The 20817-nt window shown below is 46.6% G+C and overlaps 1 protein-coding gene across 13 annotated transcripts in view; it reads left to right on the top strand.

Annotated features, from left to right (window-relative positions):
* Inpp4a (inositol polyphosphate-4-phosphatase type I A) overlaps positions 1–20817 on the top strand; it is a 117753-nt gene that overhangs the window by 50586 nt on the left and 46350 nt on the right. For all 13 annotated transcript variants that reach the window (XM_023565811.2, XM_005004445.4, XM_003471669.5 and 10 more), the window contains 3 exons: positions 12142–12203; positions 12830–13038; positions 13379–13423. In XM_023565811.2, the coding sequence (XP_023421579.1) occupies positions 12933–13038; positions 13379–13423 (151 nt within the window). In that variant the 5' untranslated portion in view covers positions 12142–12203; positions 12830–12932. The remainder of the gene's footprint in view (positions 1–12141; positions 12204–12829; positions 13039–13378; positions 13424–20817) is intronic.

Below are 20817 nucleotides of genomic sequence, written 5' to 3'. Positions count from 1 at the left end.
AGAAAGGTCCTTTACCTTTAGACAGCATCAGCCAAACAAACAGCACAGCTGACTGGCCGAAGCTCTAGACTCCCCTCTCCAGATATGTCCCATGTAAGGATCTAGATTGCCGCCTTTCTTTCCCTCCTCCTCCACATTTCCATTTCCTTTTTTCTTCCTTTTTTTCCCTGCCCTATCATCCTTTGTTATGAGGATATGGAACACTGGAGTGAATTCTGTTCCACCCAAAAGCAAATAGTTAAAACAGCATTCCATGTTTACAGCTAAAGCCAGCAGTTAATATACCACTTTCCAGAGATCTACCTATCATACAGCAAGCATGCAAAGTGTCAGGCTTGCTTTCTATTTCCAACATACCTAGAGGACTGAGCTACCAGTTTTAGTTTGCGTGAGGAAGCTAGAAGCAATTAGTTCATGCACGACACTCGGAGGCCTTGAGCAGGTCATCTCTAGTCTCCTGGCCTCCTGCCTTGTTCCAAAAATAACTTTTCTTCCCAGCATTTCATTGATCTCTGAGTGTTGCTTTGCATTTAGAGCCCTTTGTAGAATTTAATTGCTACTTAGATAATGTCATATTTTCTTAGGAAGTCAACTTTGACTTGTGAATTGAAAATAAGCTTTCCTAAAAATTATAAAAATAAAGAGTCTGCCCAGTTTCAGCCATCTAAAGCACAGAGAGCTTTTGAATTTTTATTACTGTACTCTGTCAGAGGTGGTCTAGAAGGAAATAAGGTATTCAGAATGAATCTGCAGGTGCCTCCAGCCCACAGGCACTGCTGCTGGAGGTGTGGGAGGATGAGGAGGGGATCAGCAGGAGTAGGGGTGGGGTTGGGCTGCTTCGGTCTGGCTGAAACTGAAATTTTGCATGGGGTCCTGTGATGTATAGATGCTAGTGCCTCCAGCAAGCTGGAGACCGCTGTAGCAGGTTTGTTACCAGCTGCATCTTCCCTGTGTTTTCCCCAAGCTCCCATTAGCATGGACTTTTGAAGGTTGCACTAATAATTCACTGTCGAGTAAACAAAACCAAGGCCTGACTTTGTGGTTTCAGTGACCCAGCATAAACCAGAGATGGATTCAGTTTCTCATTCAGAAAAGGTATGAGCAGTACCAAGACTGTGTCGTAGCCACTTTTCCAGTGCTGTGACAGATGCCTGCGATAAACATAACTATGTTTTGGTTTATAGTTTCAATCTGTGGTCCAAAACCATTGCTTTCGGGGTCTATGGTGAAGCATAGGGCAAAGGAAACCTGTTCACTCTGGCAGCCAAGAAGCAAAGAGAGGAAGGGGCTAGGTTTCCCATGTCCCCTTCAAGGACATCACATGGTGACCTCACCTCCTACTGCCAGGCTTCCAGGGAACCTCCAGGAGCCACTGTCCCCCAATAGCACCACAGGCTCATGACCCAGCGGTTCACTTCTGAGCCTTTGAGGGTTAAGTCCCAAACATGCAAGCTTGGACCTGTCTAAACCTTCTGGAAGGTCACAGGGATATTCAGCTCCTTTGACCAGAGTGAGCTTTGTTCTCAGGTTTAGGGAAAAGAACAGTTGGTCAGGTTTTTAGGGTATTTGCATGTCTGGGCCGACTTTGGTCAAGGCCTCAGCGGTTTCCATGTTGGTCCCCTGGTTCACATGGCCGCACTGCCCAAGTGTGAGCTGGTTCCCTTTCCCTGTGGATTAGTGTGGATAAACCTGAAGGAAGATATGGGAGTGTTTGTAAGGAGAGTGGTAGCAAGTGCTTTCTCTTTGGAGAATGGAGCTTGTGTCACCAATGATGGCGTGGTGACTGCTCCTAACGTAATCTGCCTTTGTCTCTCAGAGTGATTAAAACCTGCTAGAACAGGAGAGAGAAGACATTGCAGGTCCTCACCCAGAAAAAGCAAGGTGTCCTGCCCATAGAGCCAGCCTATCACCATAGAAACCCAGCCTAGAAAGACATTCCTTGCTCATTCTATTTTCTCCCTGAAATACAGTTTTTCATGCAGTTCTTCGATAGGCACTGACTGCAGCATCAGAAGTACAGGGCATTTTTGCTTTTTTACTTTAATAATAGTATTGTTGGCCAGGTCTGTTTTTCTATCTTGCTCAGAAAGTTTTGTTTTTTTAAGAAATTGATTTTGAAACATTTTTGACAACTATATTGACAGTGTTTTTTTAAGGACTTCAGTTTCAGCTTTGGAAAAGGGAATCACACATGAATGACACAGAGTCACTGTCCACATCCTGCGTGCCTCTCTATTTCTTCTCTGGAAGGCTGGGGAGGAGATTACCTCTTGCACAACCACAGAGGACACTTGTAAAGATGACGGGAGGAAAATAGCATTTAGTGGCTCTTGAACTCAAAATGTTTCCTTCCAGGATGTCTTGGAAAGGGTGGAGGGCAAAAACTAATATTCCAATAAACACAAGTATAAGATTTAAACAACAACAACAAAAGTGTATGTGGGTGTGCATGTGTGTGAATGTACTTAACAAAGCAAGGAACTCCAGAAGTGTAAAAGACTGTGCCCTTCATTGGTACTTAGTGGTCTCCTATATATGGGAAAAGACACTGGAATAGTATGACCTGTTTTAGGTGCCAGCTTTCTTCTGAGCCATGCCTTGAGGGAACCCCTCTATCATGGTATGCTTGGCCCCCATGTGTCACTCAGGGGTAGTACACACAGAGTGTCACCCAGGGGTGCAGTGAGAGGGCGTGTGGCTTCTACATACTGTCGTGCTGCTCAAGGTACACTTCCTCCCCAGCAAGGGTACCCAGCATGGCCTCTGCACAGGGTGTGTCCCTCCATGGAAATCAGATAGGGCAGCCAGGTGACCTGAGGTCATCACAGCTTGGCAGTTCTTCCTTTCTATCTCTCTCCCTTGATCCTTCCCAGGGACCAGCAGCAGCTGCTGGTTAAGCCCTGGAGGCATGGTGCACAGTGCTATAAACACAGTGTTGACTGCCCTTTGCTGGAGAAAGGCACAGTGCTGTAGTGACTCCATTGCCATCGTGAGTTTGCCAGACAGTGACCCATAGCGGGAGCATATCACCCAGAGTGGGATAGGTCGGAGAGAAGTACTCAGCACTGTCAGAAATGTGTTTTGATAGCTCTTCATTTCATTCAAAAAAGAAGAGTCGTAAAGGGCTGGGTGTAGGAGGTCTGCTCCTCTGCCCTCCTGATGGATTGTTATTTGGGGGATGGTGACCACTAGCCACTGTTACTGTGACCAGAGAGCCATTGAATGAGCTCTGAGGTGGCCCTGCTGTGCATTTCTGGCCTCAGCCTGGGTGAGGATGGAGTAGGGATTGCAGTGGAGAGACTGTCTGGAGTCTTGTGATGGTTTCTGTGCAGCAGCCTCATCCATCCCATTGAGTTAATATAATTCTGAGTTCATTTGTGTTGGGATTTTCTTTGTATTTAATTTATTAATCTCTTTTAGTCTTATATAATTTTTTTTTTTTTTTTTTGTACGGGGGATTGAACTCATGAATGAACTTACACTTGCGAGGCAGGCGCTTATGTCACTAAGCTAAATCCCCGGCCCCAGTCTTACATAATTTAAAAGCTCTAAGCAAAAAGTCTAATTCTATGTTTATGTTACATTCTTTAAACCATATGAAAAGGTCTCGTTAACATTATGAGTTCTTGGACGTTTCTCTTTGTAGTTTAAAAAGTACCTGCCATTGGGGAGTCTCATTGGACTACTAACAGTTGTGAGGAGTTGGGGGGGGTTGGGTCTAACCTCCCCATCCCTTTGTGGGAACTCTCTACCCCAGCTCATGTCGCAGTGATCCCAGCCCTCCAAGCCAGAGGTGCTTGGATCAAGCTGAGCCTATGGATTCCTTTTCCCAGGAACAGCCAGAATGCCACCGGGTGGTGTGGCTCACGTCTGCATGTGCACTGGGTCATCTGCAGAGGAGGCAGGAATGACAGACGTGGGTGAGAGAAGGGAGCAGAGAAGGGTCGCCTGTGCTGCTGGCATTGGAGTCCATGGGTTCCTGCTCGAGTTTTCTGAATCAGCCCAGAACCTGAAAGGCAAATGTCTCCTTCTGCTTAAGCTCATCGGAGTTGGGTTTCTTTACCTGAGTTGGCATGGATCCTGGGTGTGTGACAGTAGTACTTTCCCCTGTCCTCAGGGGATATCTTTCTGAAGCCTCCAGTGGATCCTGAAACCATGAACGACACTAAACTCTACACACACTGTTTTTTGCTCCACATGCATGCATATGATAAAGTTTAATTAAAAGTAGGCACAGTCACAGAGTAAGTGTTGTGTTTTCAGTATCAGCTGGGCCTGCCATTCTAGAATTTTGAGATCACCCATGAGACAGGTGGCATGATCATAACACCAGGGCAATAACATGATGTGTTTCCAGATCGCAGGATTTAGTGCCCTCTGAAGTAACCACAGGTCACCTCTGCTGCCCTATGAATCAGCGTACATTTGCCAGAAGGGACTGGTGAACACCCAATTCTGAGCATGTGGGATGGGGGCTTTTCCTCTTTTTAAATGTGGCTTAGTTGCCAGGTGTCTATGCCAGCAAAATGATACCTAGTCAGCATTAAGTAATTTTATAGCTGCAAGAAACATGTTGAGAGAAGTTCTTTGTGTGAAGAGGAAAGAAGAAAATAAAAGTAGATCTGAAAGTGTTTAAAAAAATAAAATACCCACAGCAAGAGATAAACAACAATTATCAATTACAAAAATGAAACAGCTGTATTGTAATGAATAGAGCAATGACTATACTAAGTAAAACAGGGGTTACTTGACCATCAGCAGTGCAGCACCGGGCAGGGGACCTCGCAATTGAGATGGCTCCTGCGTGATTGTCAGGCAGGTACTGTAGACCATCTGGATACATGGGACATTGGGGAGAGTCACGTTCTGGACAGGATGGAGTGGGACAGTGTGATATTTCATCTTGTTAATCAGGATGACACACAATTTAAATTTGAACTATTTCTGAATTATTCTATGTAATATTTTGAGACCACAGTTGACTGAAGCCGCAGATAAGGGGGGGTGCTACGTATGTGTGGTGTTTTGGCAAGGATAACAGGAGTACCGAGAACCTTCCCTCACCATGATAGCTCGTCTGAACCCCAGGAGGTTGGGGCATGGTGTGTGCAGCAAGATACCAGGCATTGCCATGGCTGGGACCAGGCAGCTGCCTAGGTGGGTGCCCCCTCCTCGTGCTGCTGACCTGAGGAGAAGCAAGCAGCAGTAGCTACTCTCAAAGAAGTAGGAGTGAGTAGAGCTTGAGGTGAAGGCCACCTGGCACCTGGAAGTAGGGCCGAGTGTCCACTGGCCCTCCTGATCGGAATACTGGGATAGGTTTTCCAAATTAGGATTTGGGTGGAAGAAGAAAAAGGAGGAGAAGGGTGCACCTCAGGCAAAGAATGAGGCACAGCCAGCTTTCTACTTTTCTTCCTAGGAGGAGCCAGGGTGGGTTCACACCCTACAGCCTTCAGGCTGCGTCTCCTAGGACCAGGCCATGCCTGGGGGGTCAGGGTATCTGGCTGTGTGACAGTCACTTCCTTCATTGGTCATTAGGGCCTGTGTTAGCATCTGCTCAGAGAACAGCTAACCTGCCGATTGCAGGGAAGACCTGCGCAGGTTGACCTCCTCTCCTGGGCCCTTGGTCCTCTGCATGTCACATGTCTTCATTGCCGCGGGAGTTGATAAATACTGAAGCTTTCTTTGGTTCTGTTTTGTACACCGATTTGGGAGTGTCTGTGGCACTAATGGAAGGCCTTCCTGGCAATATGCAGGCAAATTTCAGTTAATTATGTGAAGGTTTCGAGTGGCTGGGTTGACAATGGAGCAAGAAGTGAGACTAGTCAAAGTCGTTGATAGTTATAGGAGAGAGAGACTGTGGGAGAGGTTTGACACTGTGAACATTGTCTCCACAGATGCCCTGACAGTGAGCTTTGTGGGGCTAAGACAGAGTTGCCATTGTCTTTGTCATACTAGGAAACTTACATGACATTCAAATGGCAAGCGAGGCTCGGGGCTCGGTGCATAGGGCATGTGTAAGAACACTGGGTTGATTCACCCCAGGCAGAACCTCCAGAATTCCTGTTGCAAGCAAGCCTGGGGCAGGGAGTTCCCTGTCTGCAGAGGAGCAGCCAGCCAGCCCTCTACAGGCGAAGGTTTCCCAAGGGGTTTGGCCACCACCATTATACTTTTGTTATACTGTGACCTAGCACTTAGAGACTGGGGAAACCTCCCCATTCATCTTTTATTCCTGTGCCCAGGACTCAGCTGCTGCATTTGGTGTCTGGTCCGGGCCACTTTATGTCCTCTTGTGGAGGACACAAGGCTTCCCCCAGCCTTCTGTGAGACACACATCCCATGCCCATGCAGGGAGTCTTCTGATGTAACTGTCTCCTACAGGGCCCCCTGTTAATAGCATTGCACTGATCGTTAACTTTGAGCACACGAATTTGGGGATCCATTTGGCCTGTAGCATGATGACTGATGTCCCGGTTGACCATTTGTATCTGGACTCATTCGCCATACCCATTAAACTACTGGGGTGTGCCAGGTAATTAATGAGAACTCACTGCCACTGCTGTATGTTTCCTGTTGTTGGCAAGGAACAGAGCTTGGTGCAGTAGGAGGCAGGAGGTGTGGAAATGGTTAATATCTCCCAGGAACACAAACCTAGGGGGCCTTGGGTGGGGTTGTTTGTGGGTGGGTGAGAAGGAATGCAAATAGCTAGCATATTGTTGTCTTCCTGTACTTAATTTTCTTAAGCACTTTACTTTCTTGCTCACTAGGAAGCACCAGGGGTTAGGCTGCTGTTCTGCAGCATACATTGAGTCAGAGCTTTGCTCACTGCAACCCACTCTGACCCCTCCATTGAGAGACCTCATGCAGGTATAGGAAACAGGAAGTGGCGGGAGCTGGGCCCAGCTCCAAGGGACCTCAGGCAACCAAGGCTTCTCAGGACATCTGCCATACTTCGCTTACAAACTGAGGTCTCCTTTCACACCTCTCTGATCAGAGGGCCATACATTCTTCCAGTAGCAGTCATTTCCTTATTCGACAGTTGCGGAAGCTGAGGCACAGGGATGCTGCCTTATAGATGGTCACATGATTTGCAGTGCATCACCAGTTGCCAGCTCTGTCTTCCCACTGGTGTGATGCCAGTGCCCTGGTCCCCCAAACACCCATGAAGCCATCCTGCCTCTACAAACCCACTGTTCCTTCTTCCCAACAGTACCCTTCAGGTTTAATTTCTGGTTGAAAAAACATGGTCACTATAACCTGCAACTCAGGCCAAGTGCTACTGTCCCTCGGTGAAGAGCTCTGTTTGGAGGACTTATCGAAGGCTGGAGAGAAGCTTGGCTATCATTAATGGCCTTCTGGCTCCTAGAGCCTCAGTGTAGGTGGGATTGAGGGAGGACAGGAGAAGTGCAGGAGAGAACTTGGCCTGGCCAGCAGCTGGGCACCAGGCCCTAAGAGGGCATTCTAGATGCTTCTTTACATAGGTGCTTGCTCCTCAGTGTGCCCTGGAGAGGTGGTGCCATTTCCATGAGGCAGCTGGTGAGACTGAGGCTGGGAGGAGTGCGACTACTTGCATGGCTGCCTATAGAGGAGGAGGGGTTGTAGTGGCTCAGCCCACTCAAGAGCCTGCTCTCGGCTTCGTAGGTGGATCCAATGGTGCAGGCCACAGAGGGCTGGCATGGAGAGCCTTCCATGGAACAGAGCAGGACAGGCAGAAGAAAGTCCTGGGGCCGCTCTACCCTTGTCCTTGTGCCTGGGGCATCTGGCCTTTGTTCCCACTTACTACCTGATCCTTTGAGGCAGGCAGCATTCCTTGCTTTTTATGAAAGGTAGACACCGTTTACTTTGTTTAAAAGATAAAATTTCCAGACAGCATGTGCCCTTTCCCTTCTGTTTGAAAGGGGACAGTGAAGTACCTGCTTGGATTGGGCTGTGACCCATGTCAGCAGTACAGGGAGCAGAACGGAGCTGCGGAGCGAGGCAGCAGGGGTGCCCAGCTGGCTGGCCATGCTGCTGCTCCTGGAGCTGAGCCTGAGGCAGGAAGCCGGCAGGACTTCGAAGGAGATGAAGTCACTGTTCAGAACCAGCACCGAGTTAGACTTGAACCAGATGGTTTGGCTCTGGAGTCCAGGTAATGAATGAAGTGGGAGCCCACAGGACTTTGAAGTCGCCACCCAACAGGGGACACAGCAGCTGCACTTCCTAGTGACAGGAGGGAAAGAAGGCGATGAGAAACAAAGGAGTCAGAGGTGCATGCTGCAAGGCATGGGCTCAGGGGAGTCCTTGCCTGCCTCAGGAGTCCCATTGCCTGTTTGCATCTCACTCCCCTCTGTCTCCTTAAGGTTCCCCTTGCCACCCTCCCTCTGCCCTCCTGGCAGGGAGGGGCCTTGGTGGGATGAACCCTTGGGGCTTACTGTTCCTTTGATGGCTGGTGTCTTCCTATCCTAGGGGCCCCATTCTCCAGAGTGGGGAGACTGAGCAGTGAGTTTCATGAGATTTTGCTCCGTTTTGCCCCTAGGAAGAAATCCCAGCCCCTGGCAACTCCCCCTCCTCCCTTGACTTAAGTGCAGTTTTTCTTTTTTCTGATGTGCTCTGGTCTTCAAACAGAGTTGGCAGGAAAAACAGTGACCTTGGGAATGCAGGCATCCTTGGTGAATTTTCTTAAGTTAATGAGACTAAATGGGGAAATCGAGATCAGCTGTGCAAATTAGCTTTGCGTTCTGGGTCTTACTGACTTAAATTGCAAATCCTAATTAAATGCCCCAGATAACGGTGAAGTGGCTTCGTGAGCCTTTGTGACCTAGAAATTTCCCTGAACTGTAAACTAGTGTGAAATCAGTCTGTAGATGCCCTTTTCCCCTGAAGCATTTCTGTCTCCACAGTCCCAGTGATGCTGATGATACCAGCTGTCCTCCTGAGGGAAAGGCAGGCTGGGGGCGGAGAAGGAATCAGAGTGGGTATGTTTGGGAGCCCCTGTGGCTGACAAGATGTTGGGGTGCAGATGTGCCCCCATCAGATGACATGTCTCCAGGGTGCTAGTGAAGGTGCTCCCAGGCACATTCTCTACCCAGATGAGATGTCAGGAATAAGCTGGGAAATGGCTTGGGAAGCAAGAGCTCTTTCCCAGTGCTGACATCACCCCCAATGCCTTACGCCAGTGGACCTGCCTGGAACAGGCTCCTTGGTGCTTGGCTTTGCCCTTGATCTTGTGCCTGAGTTTCATCAGTGTTTTTCTTTCCTCCCTGTTGTGACTGTTGCTCTCCAAAGACTCTTGACTTTTTCTTTTAAATTTTAAAGAGGATAAAACAGAATAAAACCAATCAAAACAAACCAGTGCAAGAGATGCAGGACTTCCAAACATTACAAAATGAACAATAGTTACCATCATGCCTCTTGGTGTCTTCAAAATAGCTACAGATAACTTCAGACTTAGTAAAAATCAGAGTAGAATAGAAACAATAAAAACAAAACAATGAATGCAGTAAAGGACTTCAAAACAAGACAATGGTAAATCCAAAATTGCTACCATAATATTTCTTGCTATCTTTGAAATGACTGCTTCTGCCATTGGATTTGACATAAAACAAAAGAAAATAAAACCAAACCCAACAAAACACTGGAAATAATATAGGACTTCCAAAACAAGACCATAGGGAATCAGTGGCTGCAACTTTCAGAAGGAGATCCCCTAGATACCACACTGTGTACCACTGTCCCCTGAACCTGTGATCAAACCACTGACACTATACCTGCAATGTTAGAGGAACCCCAAAGCACCACAGGCATCCAATTGCATTTCACCTCCATAACTATCATCATGTGTTTCTCTGGATCAGCTGGTCCCTTAGGGCAGGTGTGTGAGGAGATGGGACTGGTACTTGTTGTATGCCAGCCCACATGCCAGAAGGGGCTGGGATCTGTCTGTTCCAGTCCAGTGGCAGCCCATGCATGGCACAGGTTCCCAGACTGGGCTTCTTTCCTGTTGTGGCCTTCTTTCTACCCTTGGTCACGAATGGTGCTGACTCTTGACTTTTTTTAAAGTGAACTAAACATGTGTCTCTTTTGGCCCAGACAGGACACTGTAGCCAGTAAAGCCTCAGGCCGAACCAAGGAGCTCCTATCTCCCCCACCCCTAGGAATTTACCTGTGGCACCAAAAGAATACCAGTGGGCTACCTGTGCATCCCTAATGCCCCTCAGGCACCACCCCCAACCTAAGCTACATGTATGCCTCCACTCTAGGAGTTCCACAGAGAGATCGCCGACCCCGGGGAGGGGGTGGGGGATGCCACCAGGGGATTGGGGGTGTCTCTCTCCGCATTATCAAAATAGAGGTCATTTATATTTCATACTTCTTATCTTTTCAGCCGCCGCCGGTCCCCCACAGTTCTATCAAGACTTATCCCAAGTCGCTGGGTGGGTGTCTGTGCAGCTTGAGTTGGGGCTGCTGGGCTCCAGGGTGGCCACAGCACTTCCTCCCCGGCAGCACCTGTTTCGGTTCCTGTGCCATGTCCTTGCCTGTGCTTGGCCTCCTCTGCCTTTCTCTTTCCCCTTTCCAGTGCCTACCGCTCAGGATTCCACTGGGCATTTCCCAGGTGACTAGTGAGGTTGAATTTTCGAGTGTTAATTAGCTTTATTGTCATTTTAACAGCCGGGTAATGGTTTGTCATATGGGTACTCCCGGACAGGATGTACGGACCTGTGAGCTGAGCATTCAGCCTACTTCTAGTCTGTTGTCAGAAGGGTACAGTAAACATCTTCATGTAGAAGTCTTGACTGTGTTCAAGGTTTTGGCAAGCATTGCGTTAGTGTTTACAAATGCTTTTATTGTTTTGTTTATAAAGTTTGATAAATCATCCTTTTACCATTCTTGAGTGTTGGCAGAAGAATTGGACAGACCTGTACAGTTTCCTCCAGCAGTGTATATTTTCACTAGAAAAGTGGATAGGTCTCCTTTGGAAAGCTCATTTAGGTTAAGATATGTATATTTAACATTGAGTCCGTTATTAGAGTTTTCCCCTTTTGCCATGTGTATTCCTCTTTCATGAGTTCATAACATTTGCCACTTGCATTATTAATGAACTTTTGTTAATTCATACCAGCATTACTGTAAATTGCAAGGTTTAATACTATAGGTACTTTGTCAGTTTTACCATTCTTATTATTACTTTTTTTTTAAAGACAGGGTTTCACTGTGTGGTCCAGGCTGGCCTAGAACTCACTGTGTAGCCCTGGCTGGCTTTGATCTTGCAATGATCCTGTTACCTCAGCCTTTGTCCTAGGATTACAAATGTGCACCACCACCCAGCTCTTCTTACTTTTTGACTTCTCTACCATGTGCACATACATGTGTGCACCCATGCACACATGAGGGGTCAAATGCAGGGTCTTGAACACTAGGAAATGCTGTACCACTGAGTTACATCCCCAGCCCTTACTCACCTTTTGACATTGGCAAATCAGTGAGTCTCCCCTTCAGAATTTCTTTGGCTCCCTGCCAGGCCATGGCTCTCACTGCTGAGGTACCGAGGCTGGAAGGCTTTGGTGCCCCAGTGGGAGTGGCAGGCCCTGACTACCAGGGAAACTGAGTCAGCCTGAGGCCAATGAAGAGCTCTTGGTCTGCAGTCCCCAGAGCCCGGCCTTCCCTATAGCTCAAGAGCTGGCTTGCTCTGTGGCCCCACAGTAGCACCACTACTGAGTGGGCCTGGGGTTCCCTTCTGGAGGAAGAAGCCCAGGGACCAGACAGGAAGCTCAGTGGGGTGTGCTGGCCCCATCTTTGACACCAAAAAGCCTTGCTCAGCGGATGCCAGCAGCATCTTCTTCAGGGGCCTGTGATTTGTGAGCTGAAAGTAGGTACTCACATTTACATCCCCTCATTTTCTGCACCACACACCCAGCTGCCTGCGTGGCTTTTCTAGGCAGACCTGCATTGCCCCACTGGGTCACTCATGGACTGGAAGGGGACTCTGTGGGTTTTTTTTTTCTCATTCTCTGGAACTTGCCCAGAACTGGTGATTTTGAGAAGCAAGTTGGATTACGGTGAGTAGTGGTAAAGGGGGAATAGTTTTTGGCCCCCACCTTTCTAGCATCACATTCTGAGGAGCCCCACGGTGGCTGTAGGGCTAAGTCTGTCCTTTTCTGTTTTCAGATAATGGATTTGGACCCGCGTCTATGAAGAAATGCCACATGGCCTGAGCACGAACATGTCCAGTAAGTCACTTGGCGCATTACCTCACGTGTGGAAGCCGGGGTGCCCCTGGCACAAAGGGCAGACAGACACCCTTGGGAAGGTGGTGTGGCTCTGGATATAGGGCAGCTTTGAGAGGGTACTTGTAACCAGGCTTGTGCCTCACTGTCAGCCCCATGTATTCCCCTTTTGTTAGGTGAAAAGAGAGCCCGAGACTGCAACCCTAGGAAGCCTGTGTGGCTCGGGAAGGAGAAAGTGGGTTAGAGATGCCTGTGAGCTGTGTCCTGACTGTGTCTGCCCCCCTGGGGTAGTGCGCATGGGTGTGGGAGACCCGTCTACCAGCTCTGTCCTTTGGGAGGTTGTGGTGAGCTGATTGAAGGTCATAAGGTTCTCTGAGATTGCCAACAGAGAAGTGTAACACAGTGACAAGAATACTTGCAGAAGTCACATTTTGCGATTGCACTGAGACCTCCATATAGTGATGCAGAGCTTTGTGATGAGGAGGTGTTTTCTCCATAAGATCTGTGGGCAGATTGTGGTGTTGGAGCACAGGGAGGAAGAAGTGACTAGAAGAGGCTGAGAGCAGTTGACGTGTCAGCCCTGCTCCGCACTGCAGCTGGCCCCCTGCTCCTTTGCTACTGTTTCTCAGGGCTGCCACCTCGGTAGGACTGGAGGGCCTGACAACACCACTTTCTGGGGCATCAGGCGTGGTCTGACCCAGGAACAGGAAGCACATCCTCACCAATGACATCATGACAGCAAGAGAGCACAGCCCTCGCCATGGTGCCAGGGCCCGTGCCATGCAGCGGGCTTCCACCATTGATGTGGCGGCCGACATGCTGGGCCTCTCCCTCAGTGGTGAGTGGCAGGTTGCCTTCTGGGGACCATGGCTGCCTCCCCTTTCCACCTCGGCTGGGCTCCTCCCGGGCTCGCCTGTGGGTGGGGATGCGGGTGCCTGGCTGTGGTGAAAGCCTGCATGTTGGCTTTCAGGATGGTTTGGTGTTGGGGTCTGAGGTATCTTTGGATCACTAAGGCATAATGTTTAGAAAATGAAGAATTCATCTCCTATAGTAGTTTAGAGTTGTGGAGGAAATAGTGTAGAGGTTTTGTTTGGTTTCATTTTTTTTTTTTTTTTATTAACTAAAAGCAAAGAAAGGTCTATGAAGGGTGTTTTTTCTGTTATTTCTTTCCTACTCAGGAAATATACAAGATCCAGATGAGCCCATTTTAGAGTTCAGCTTAGGTAAGTATTTTCTTATTATTATCATTATCATTACCATTATTATTATTATGTTTTTAAAAAGTCACTTAAGGCTAGGCATGGTGACACACATCTGAGATCCCAGCACTCTTGATGCTGAGGCAGGAAGATCACTGCAGGTTCAAGGCCAGAGTGGGCTACAAAGTGAGTTCAAGGCCAGCCTGAACTGCATAGTGAAACCCTGTCTCAAAAAGACAAAAAACAAAAAATAAATAAAGAAAAAAAGTCACTTAACTACAGAACAACAAAACCTTCCCTCTGGCTTGGATTTGTCTTTAAGAACTTGTTGCTGCTGAGACATTTCTGAGAAGAGGCTGGGAGCTTCCTGTGGGCAGGAAGGAACCAGACAGGGCTCCGTCTGCTCAGCAGGGGCCTGTCCTGTTGGCCTGTGTCCCTGCAGTCCTGCAGTGGCTAGGGAGGCCAGGGGATAAGGAGGCGAGCCCACTCTGATGTCTACCCCCTCCTCCCTGGCCGAAAGAGGGCAGCAGTGAAGATGAAACTCCGGCTCCTCATTGTGCTTGGGGTGAACGAAAGCACTAAAGATGGATTGGGACATGCAGGGTCCAGGAGGGAGGCATGGCGTTCCTGTGATGCACCCAGGAAGCAGGAGCACAGGGCAGTGCCCACCAGAGACGCTTCTCCCTTCACCTTCAGAGTCTATCACTTCTGTGGCTTCTCCCTTTTTCTCCCAGTCCTTGGTGGCCATCATCATGGGTCAGTGGCCTGGCAGCGATGTCCAGGAGGTAACGTGACATAAAAGAAGCCCCTTCTGGGAGTCAGATGAGCAAGATTCTAGTTACGGCTGCACCAAACCAGCTGGCATGGCTCTGTACCCACCCCTTGACCTCGCCGAACCTGTCCCCCCCCAGGCTCTTTCACGGTGGTTTGAGAGACAAAATGATCAAAGCCGTTAAGCTCTCCTGCCCCTAAAATGACTTGGACAGTCACAAAACCTGTGATTGTGCCTGATTGTCAGGTTGATACTAAACTGCAAAAATGTTCCCATTCAGGGTCTGTCTTCCTAAACAAGCTCACAGGGTTCCTAGCCTGGCAGTCTGCAGCAGGTGGTGAGTGCCGTAGCCATGCTGGGGTGTGATGCCGGAAAAGCAGCCCGCACTGCTGCTGCCTGCCCACCTCAGGACATAAAACTGACCCAGGATTTAGATTTTGATGGGAGAGTGAATGCTTCCAAATACCTTCTTATCTTAAATCCTGCGAAGCATCAAGACACATAAGAAACAGAAACACAAACTCTAAGCAGTGAGTTTTGGAACTCAAAACTGTCACCTCAGAGGAAGGTTTAGATGGGGGACCAGGGAATCAGAGCGAGAGGTGGCCACGTCAGGAGGGGACTGAGGCAGAGTATTGTCCCAAAGGCACTGTGGCACTCAGGAGGCAGAACAGGCACTTACCGCAGAGTTAATGTAAGGGGAGAAGTGGCACACAGAAGCCATGTGCTGTGTGATGTCAGCTGCGTGAAACTCAGGAGTGAGCTGTAGAGCGAGCTGTTGGGCCTAGGGTGGGGTGGACTGGGAAGAGAAGGGGGCTTTTGGGGTGATAGAAATGATCAGCCTCTTAGCTGTGGTAGTGGTTATGTGGATGTGGATGCTTAGCAACACTCATGGGATGGTACATGCAGTTATATTCAGATTATACCTTAAAATTGATTTTGAAAAATGATGAAGTAGATGAAGACCACCAGACCTATGTAGAAAGCCTCTAACATGAAAGAAAAAGAAACAAAAAACAAAATGTAAGGAAGGGAGATGTAGAAGTAGAGAAAAATACCAAAGAAACTATAATTATATCTCAAAGAGAAGCCCACACATCTGTGTACACAAGAAAGATTTTGTAAGAGAAAAGCAATTAAAGAATAAAGACAATTAAAAATTTTAAATATGAAAGATAGAATTTAGAAATTCCATGAAATTTAGAAGTGATTCAAGGAATTCTCCCACAAAGTAAAATTTTAAAAGCAAAATAGAAAGTGGAAAAGAAATGGAAATGGGCAATTAGTTAATCCTGGAGGCCAATATTGAAAAGAGCAAATAAAAAAGAATACAGGGAGGAAATCACCAAGAAATAATACAAGAAATCTTTTGGAACTGAAGAAGGTGTTTCTAGGTTAAAATGCTTTCTGAAGCTCAGCTAAGGATTGATAAAGACCTAGACATATGCACATGGTGGTGAAATTTCAGAAAAAAGGAAGTAAAACATAGGAAATAAAATGAAGACCATAAAAACTCCTGAAAGAGAGAACAAGTCCTGTCCAAGAACCTGGGGCTCCTCAGTGACCCTGAAAACTGAGGGACAGGCGACACCTTTAGTTGTGTTTTCAGTCCGCAATTTCCTGTCCAAGCAGACTATTGGCAGAAAGCGAGGCTAGGAAGGAACTGTTTGGGGCCCTACAAAGTCTCAAATTTACTTCCCCTGTGTGCTTTTTGTGGAATTATGGAGGACAGGCTCCACCCAAAAGAGGGACTAAATTAAGAAAAAGATGAGCTGGCACCTAGGAGGCTGGGCTCACACAGAGGTGAAAAAAGTCCATGGGGCTCACGAAGAGGAGTATGTGCGCAACTTGAATTGTGCAGGATGCGAATTTAGCAAAAAGCTGAGTGAAAGTGATTGAGTCCAGAGAATGAGAGCTGTGTCATTAAATTAAAAATCCTCAGGGGCTGGAGGTTTAGCTCAGCGGCATAAGCACCTGCCTTGCAAGTAGGCGGTCGTGAGTTCGATCCCCGGTACTGATAAAAATGAAAAAGACAAAAAAAATTTAAAAAAAAATTAAAAATCCTCATCCCTGTTACTGAAATCAAAACATTTCTGAATCTGGCAAATCAAGAGCAGCAATATAATTATGTTAATTAGACATTTGGAGGATGAAACCACTTAAGAAGGTGAAGATGATTTTGTGAATGGGATTTTACAGTTTTTTTTTTTAAAGTTAGCAAGGAGTAGAGTAATTGAGTGAGCAAATATATTGACTTTCAAAAGAAAAATACAAAAGTTTAAAATTAAAATTAGGCTGTTGTGGCTTTTCCTCAGGATAGCTCCCTCCTTTTTTCAGGGTGTTCTTTCATCTTGCTTTCTCTGTCACTCAGCCCAAGCTCACTTTGCAGAGCTACTGTCTCTCTCACTCTTCACTTTCACTTTTTCAAATAAATTTTGCCACTGGAAAAAAATTACATATATGTGTGGCCCCAGGCCTCGTGGCACACACCTGTGATCCTAGCACTCAGGAGGTTGAGGCAAGAGGATCACCTCAACTTTGAGGCCAGCCTGAGCTATGCAGTGAGTTCAAGACCAGCCTGAACTACAATAGCAAGACTTTGTCTCCAAAAACGAATAATAAACTTACATTACATTAAGGTTTATAAAACCTTAAATATAGGAAGAAAAGCAAATCCAATTGAAAGAGACCATCAGTTGGAAATTTTGGAAACATTTTTGTTTTATTTCTCATAGAGTGCCATCTAGAAATTTTCAGGAGCTTTGGTGGAGATGATGGAATCATTTAGAAGAATGTCATGTAAGGAATTGTGCTGGCATCTTCCATGTTAGTAGATATGGGCTCAGCCACATTATTGCCAATGCCCACACAGAGAACACAGCATGGCTGCACTGCTGACTTTAATCAGTCTTCTCTCGTTTGAGCATTACGTTCTTTCCAGCTGGTCACTGTCGAGAACTACCACGTGAGCACACTTGTGTCTAGCTCTGTCATATGTTTGCTGATTACTTTCCTAGGTAAACACTTGGATTTGGAATCACTGGATCAAATGATACACACTTGAACTGTGTTTTACCTCTTACTTGAAGCCTTTGTTTAGCATGCATTGGGCTGGGATTACAGTTATCTGGCTAAGGAGACAAGGCCTAGGTTTTGGAGGTTGGTTGGAAATGAGGGACACTTGTGATGCATAGGAGCTGTGGCTGTGGGCTGCTTCAGGGAACCTGCATCACCAAGCTAATCAATAGGCTGGAGCAAGACTTCAGCTGGATGGGGGATGACCAGGAGAGAGTGTGGCTTGTAAAAAGCATATTCAGAAGGTGGCTGTGAGCCCCTATACCCTTAAAGTACCATCAGTCTTCCCAGACTTGGGCCACCTGAAATTACGGTGAAAACCAGTAGCTGAGAAGTCGAGGAGGCACAGAGGCCTCATTCTCAGAGAACTTTCATTATCCGACTTTCTGGAAGTTCCCTGAAAAGCACCACTTGTGGTGTTTTTATTTGACTTAATTCATAGTGTGCCCAGCGGGAACAGCCTTTTCTCTAAGGGTGTTCATTCAAAACAGTCAGTGGCTGAGTGTGCAGCTGAGTGGTAGAGTGTCAGCTTAGCATGTGTGAAACTTGATTCAGTCCCCTCACCACCACCAAAAACAAAGCAAACAAACAAAAAAACAGTGGCAGCTGCCCAAGGTAGTATAACAGTTGAAGCAAAAAAGCTAACAAAACAAAACAAGACAAAACACCCTAAATGGGAAGGCTGGGTAGTGAAACATCCACAGTGAGCTTTGAGGACCTCAGACCTGTTCCCAGCAGCCACAGCCTGTTAGTGCTATGCACACTCAGTTTCAAGAGACCTGAGACGGCTATTCGCAGTCATCTAGAGGCTCTGTGCAAGCAGGAAGTGAGGACAGACAGTTTTAAACTGAAGATGCACTCCAGTACACTCAGAGAACCTCAGCGGAAGCCACAGTACAGGTCTGAGGTTCCTGATGGTTCAGGAAATCTCAGTCCAGCTTCAGCTGACCACTAAGCTAATCAAGCATTCACTTCAGTTGCCAAACATAACACAGAATAATTACTACTTTATACCAAAGAATGAGGAGAGTCATTGACCAGCAGGCAGCAGGCAGTAGCAATATAAAACAGTACAAACTCGGAGGAGGGGAAAAATCCAATTTCCAGAGTTATGTGTTACATAATTTTAAATATTGGGGTTTCAAATAGAGAAATGATGTGTGCAAAAAACCTAAGAAAGTATACTTCATACATAGGGAAATTTAAAAGCAAAAACTCCATAGTCAGTAGAAATCGTCTCTGATGAGGCATAGATGTTTGAGTTACTAGACAAAGATTGAAAACCCGCCCTTGAAAGTATATTCAAAGAATGAAAGGAAACCATATCTAGAGAATTAAATGAAAGTATAGGAACAGTGTCTCAGCAAATAGAGAGTATCAGTGAACAGACAGACATCATAAAGAATGATGCATTCTGTTCAAAAGTACGACAGCTGAATTGAAAAATTCATTAAGAGGGGCTCAGTTACAGGCAAAAAGGGAAACATCAGCAAACATGTGAGACAGGTCAATTGGGGTGATCCAGTCTGAGGGGAAAAAATTGAAAAAAGAACAGAGCTTGGGGACCTGTGGAACACCATCAAGTGTACTAATACAGATTTAATGGGTGCCAGAAGAAGAGGAAAGCAAAAGGAGAGAAAGAATATTTGAAAAAATGATGGCCAGAAACTTCCTTCATTTGATGGCAGACATCTCAGGAGTCCAGTGACCTCCGAGTAGGATAAATCCAAAGCAAGACCCACACCTGGACATACCATAATTAACCCCTGGGAAGCTGAAGATGGAATTTAAAAATCAAGAGAGACATGACTTACTATGTACTGGGCTTCGCCAGGAGGAGAGTAATAGCATATTTCTCACTAGGGACAATGGAGTTGAGAAGATAGCGGGGTGGTGCATTCAAAATCCTGTAGGAGAGGTGGGGAGATAACTCAGTGTACAACACCTGCCTGGCAAGTGTGAGGTCCAGGATTTGATTCTCAGTACCAAACAAACAGACAATCCTGAAGGAAAAAGATAGGCAACAACTCCATGTCCTGCAAAAATGTTTTTTACATACAAAAGAAATGAGATACGTGTTTATACAAAAAACATGTGCACAGTTACTCATGACGTTATTTGTAATAAAATTTAGAAGCAACCGCTATATCCATCAGCCGATGAATGGATAAATAGTATGTGGAATGTTCATGATTCATCACTAAAAAGGAAAGAAGTACTAATGCCTGTAGCACGGTGAGCCTTGACAACATGCCAAAGGGAAAGAGCCAGCACAAAAGGCCACGTACTCTTATCATTCCACTTGTATAAAATGTCCAGATTTGACAGATGTACACAGAAACAAATCAGGGGTTTCCAGGGGGCTAGGGAAGAAAGATAGTGATTGATTGTTGTCAGAGTGGACTTTTTCCTTTTGAAGTGATGACAGCTTTGAGGAAGATAGCGTAATAGATGGACAGCTCTAACACCTTACAAGCCACTGAATTGTATGCCTCAGGAAAATGAGTTTTACACTACTATAAAATTGGACTTCTTAGGTATGTTTCCCTCAAATGTAGGAAGTTTCTGGCCATCATTTCGCCCCTTTATCTCGTAATAGAAAACATTTTTTAAAAAACCATGGTTCATTGCTGAAAACTGTCATGAATCCCTAGCAAATGAAGGGATAATCTTGCAATGCAAAAATTACCAAGAAGCAGAGATTTTGAGTGAAGAGATCTGACAATATCTGTCATTTTCATACTTGATTGCTAGGAGACTCTGAAGAAAAGTGAAACAGGAGCAGCAGACTCCAAATAGCAGACTCCTTTCCTACCTGGCTACAGTGGGGCACTCCCGTAATCCCAGCGTCCCTGGAGGTTGGGGCAGGAGGGCAACAGGTTTAAACCCAGCTTGGGCAACTTAGTGACTTAATGAGACCCTGTCTCAAAAATAAAAGAAGGCCAGGAACGTGACTCAGCATGGAAGTCCTGGGTTCATCCCCAGTGCCGTGAAAACAATCAGATCAAATGAAAAATAAAGTCTTTGCTGGGAGAAGGGTGGGCCTCAGAACCAGCATGTTTTACCAGTTACCAAGCATCTTGTAAAACTTCTAAATTATGAGAAAAAAAAGTACCTGCTTCTAAATGAGTGACACCCCCCCCCCAGCACACACAAAATTCGAATCTTACCATCAAAGACAACCAGAGAAAAAGAATAAGATGTATAACCTGTCTTGTCCAGGTCTCCAGAGAATTAATAGGATGGAGGATTGGAGGCCCCACATCTAGAGACTGGGCGTGATTCTGACAGCCTCTTTGCACTGGGGTCCGTAAGGGGAAGGTGACCAGCAGAACACTGCACTTTTCAAGCAAAGGGAATAGAAAGGGTATACTCAGGCCCACTGAGTGCCGGAGGGGAAGTGAAGGGACCTGGAGCACTGTGTTCCTTGGAACTGGGCAAGCAGTCGCTGGGCTCCTGTGAGAAGGATGGCCTCTGCCTGGGCCTCTGATCATTGCTACAGTTTTTAAAATGTGACATTGAGCATAATTCATGAACTCTCAGAAACATGGCAAGAGACATGAACAAATAA

The sequence above is a fragment of the Cavia porcellus genome, unplaced genomic scaffold (assembly GCF_034190915.1).
Source record: "Cavia porcellus strain 051 isolate PalLab524CR breed Dunkin Hartley unplaced genomic scaffold, mCavPor4.1 scaffold_18, whole genome shotgun sequence".
Lineage (NCBI taxonomy): Eukaryota > Metazoa > Chordata > Mammalia > Rodentia > Caviidae > Cavia > Cavia porcellus.
Note: the sequence above shows the minus strand (reverse complement) of the source record. Positions and strands in the feature narration are given on the sequence as shown.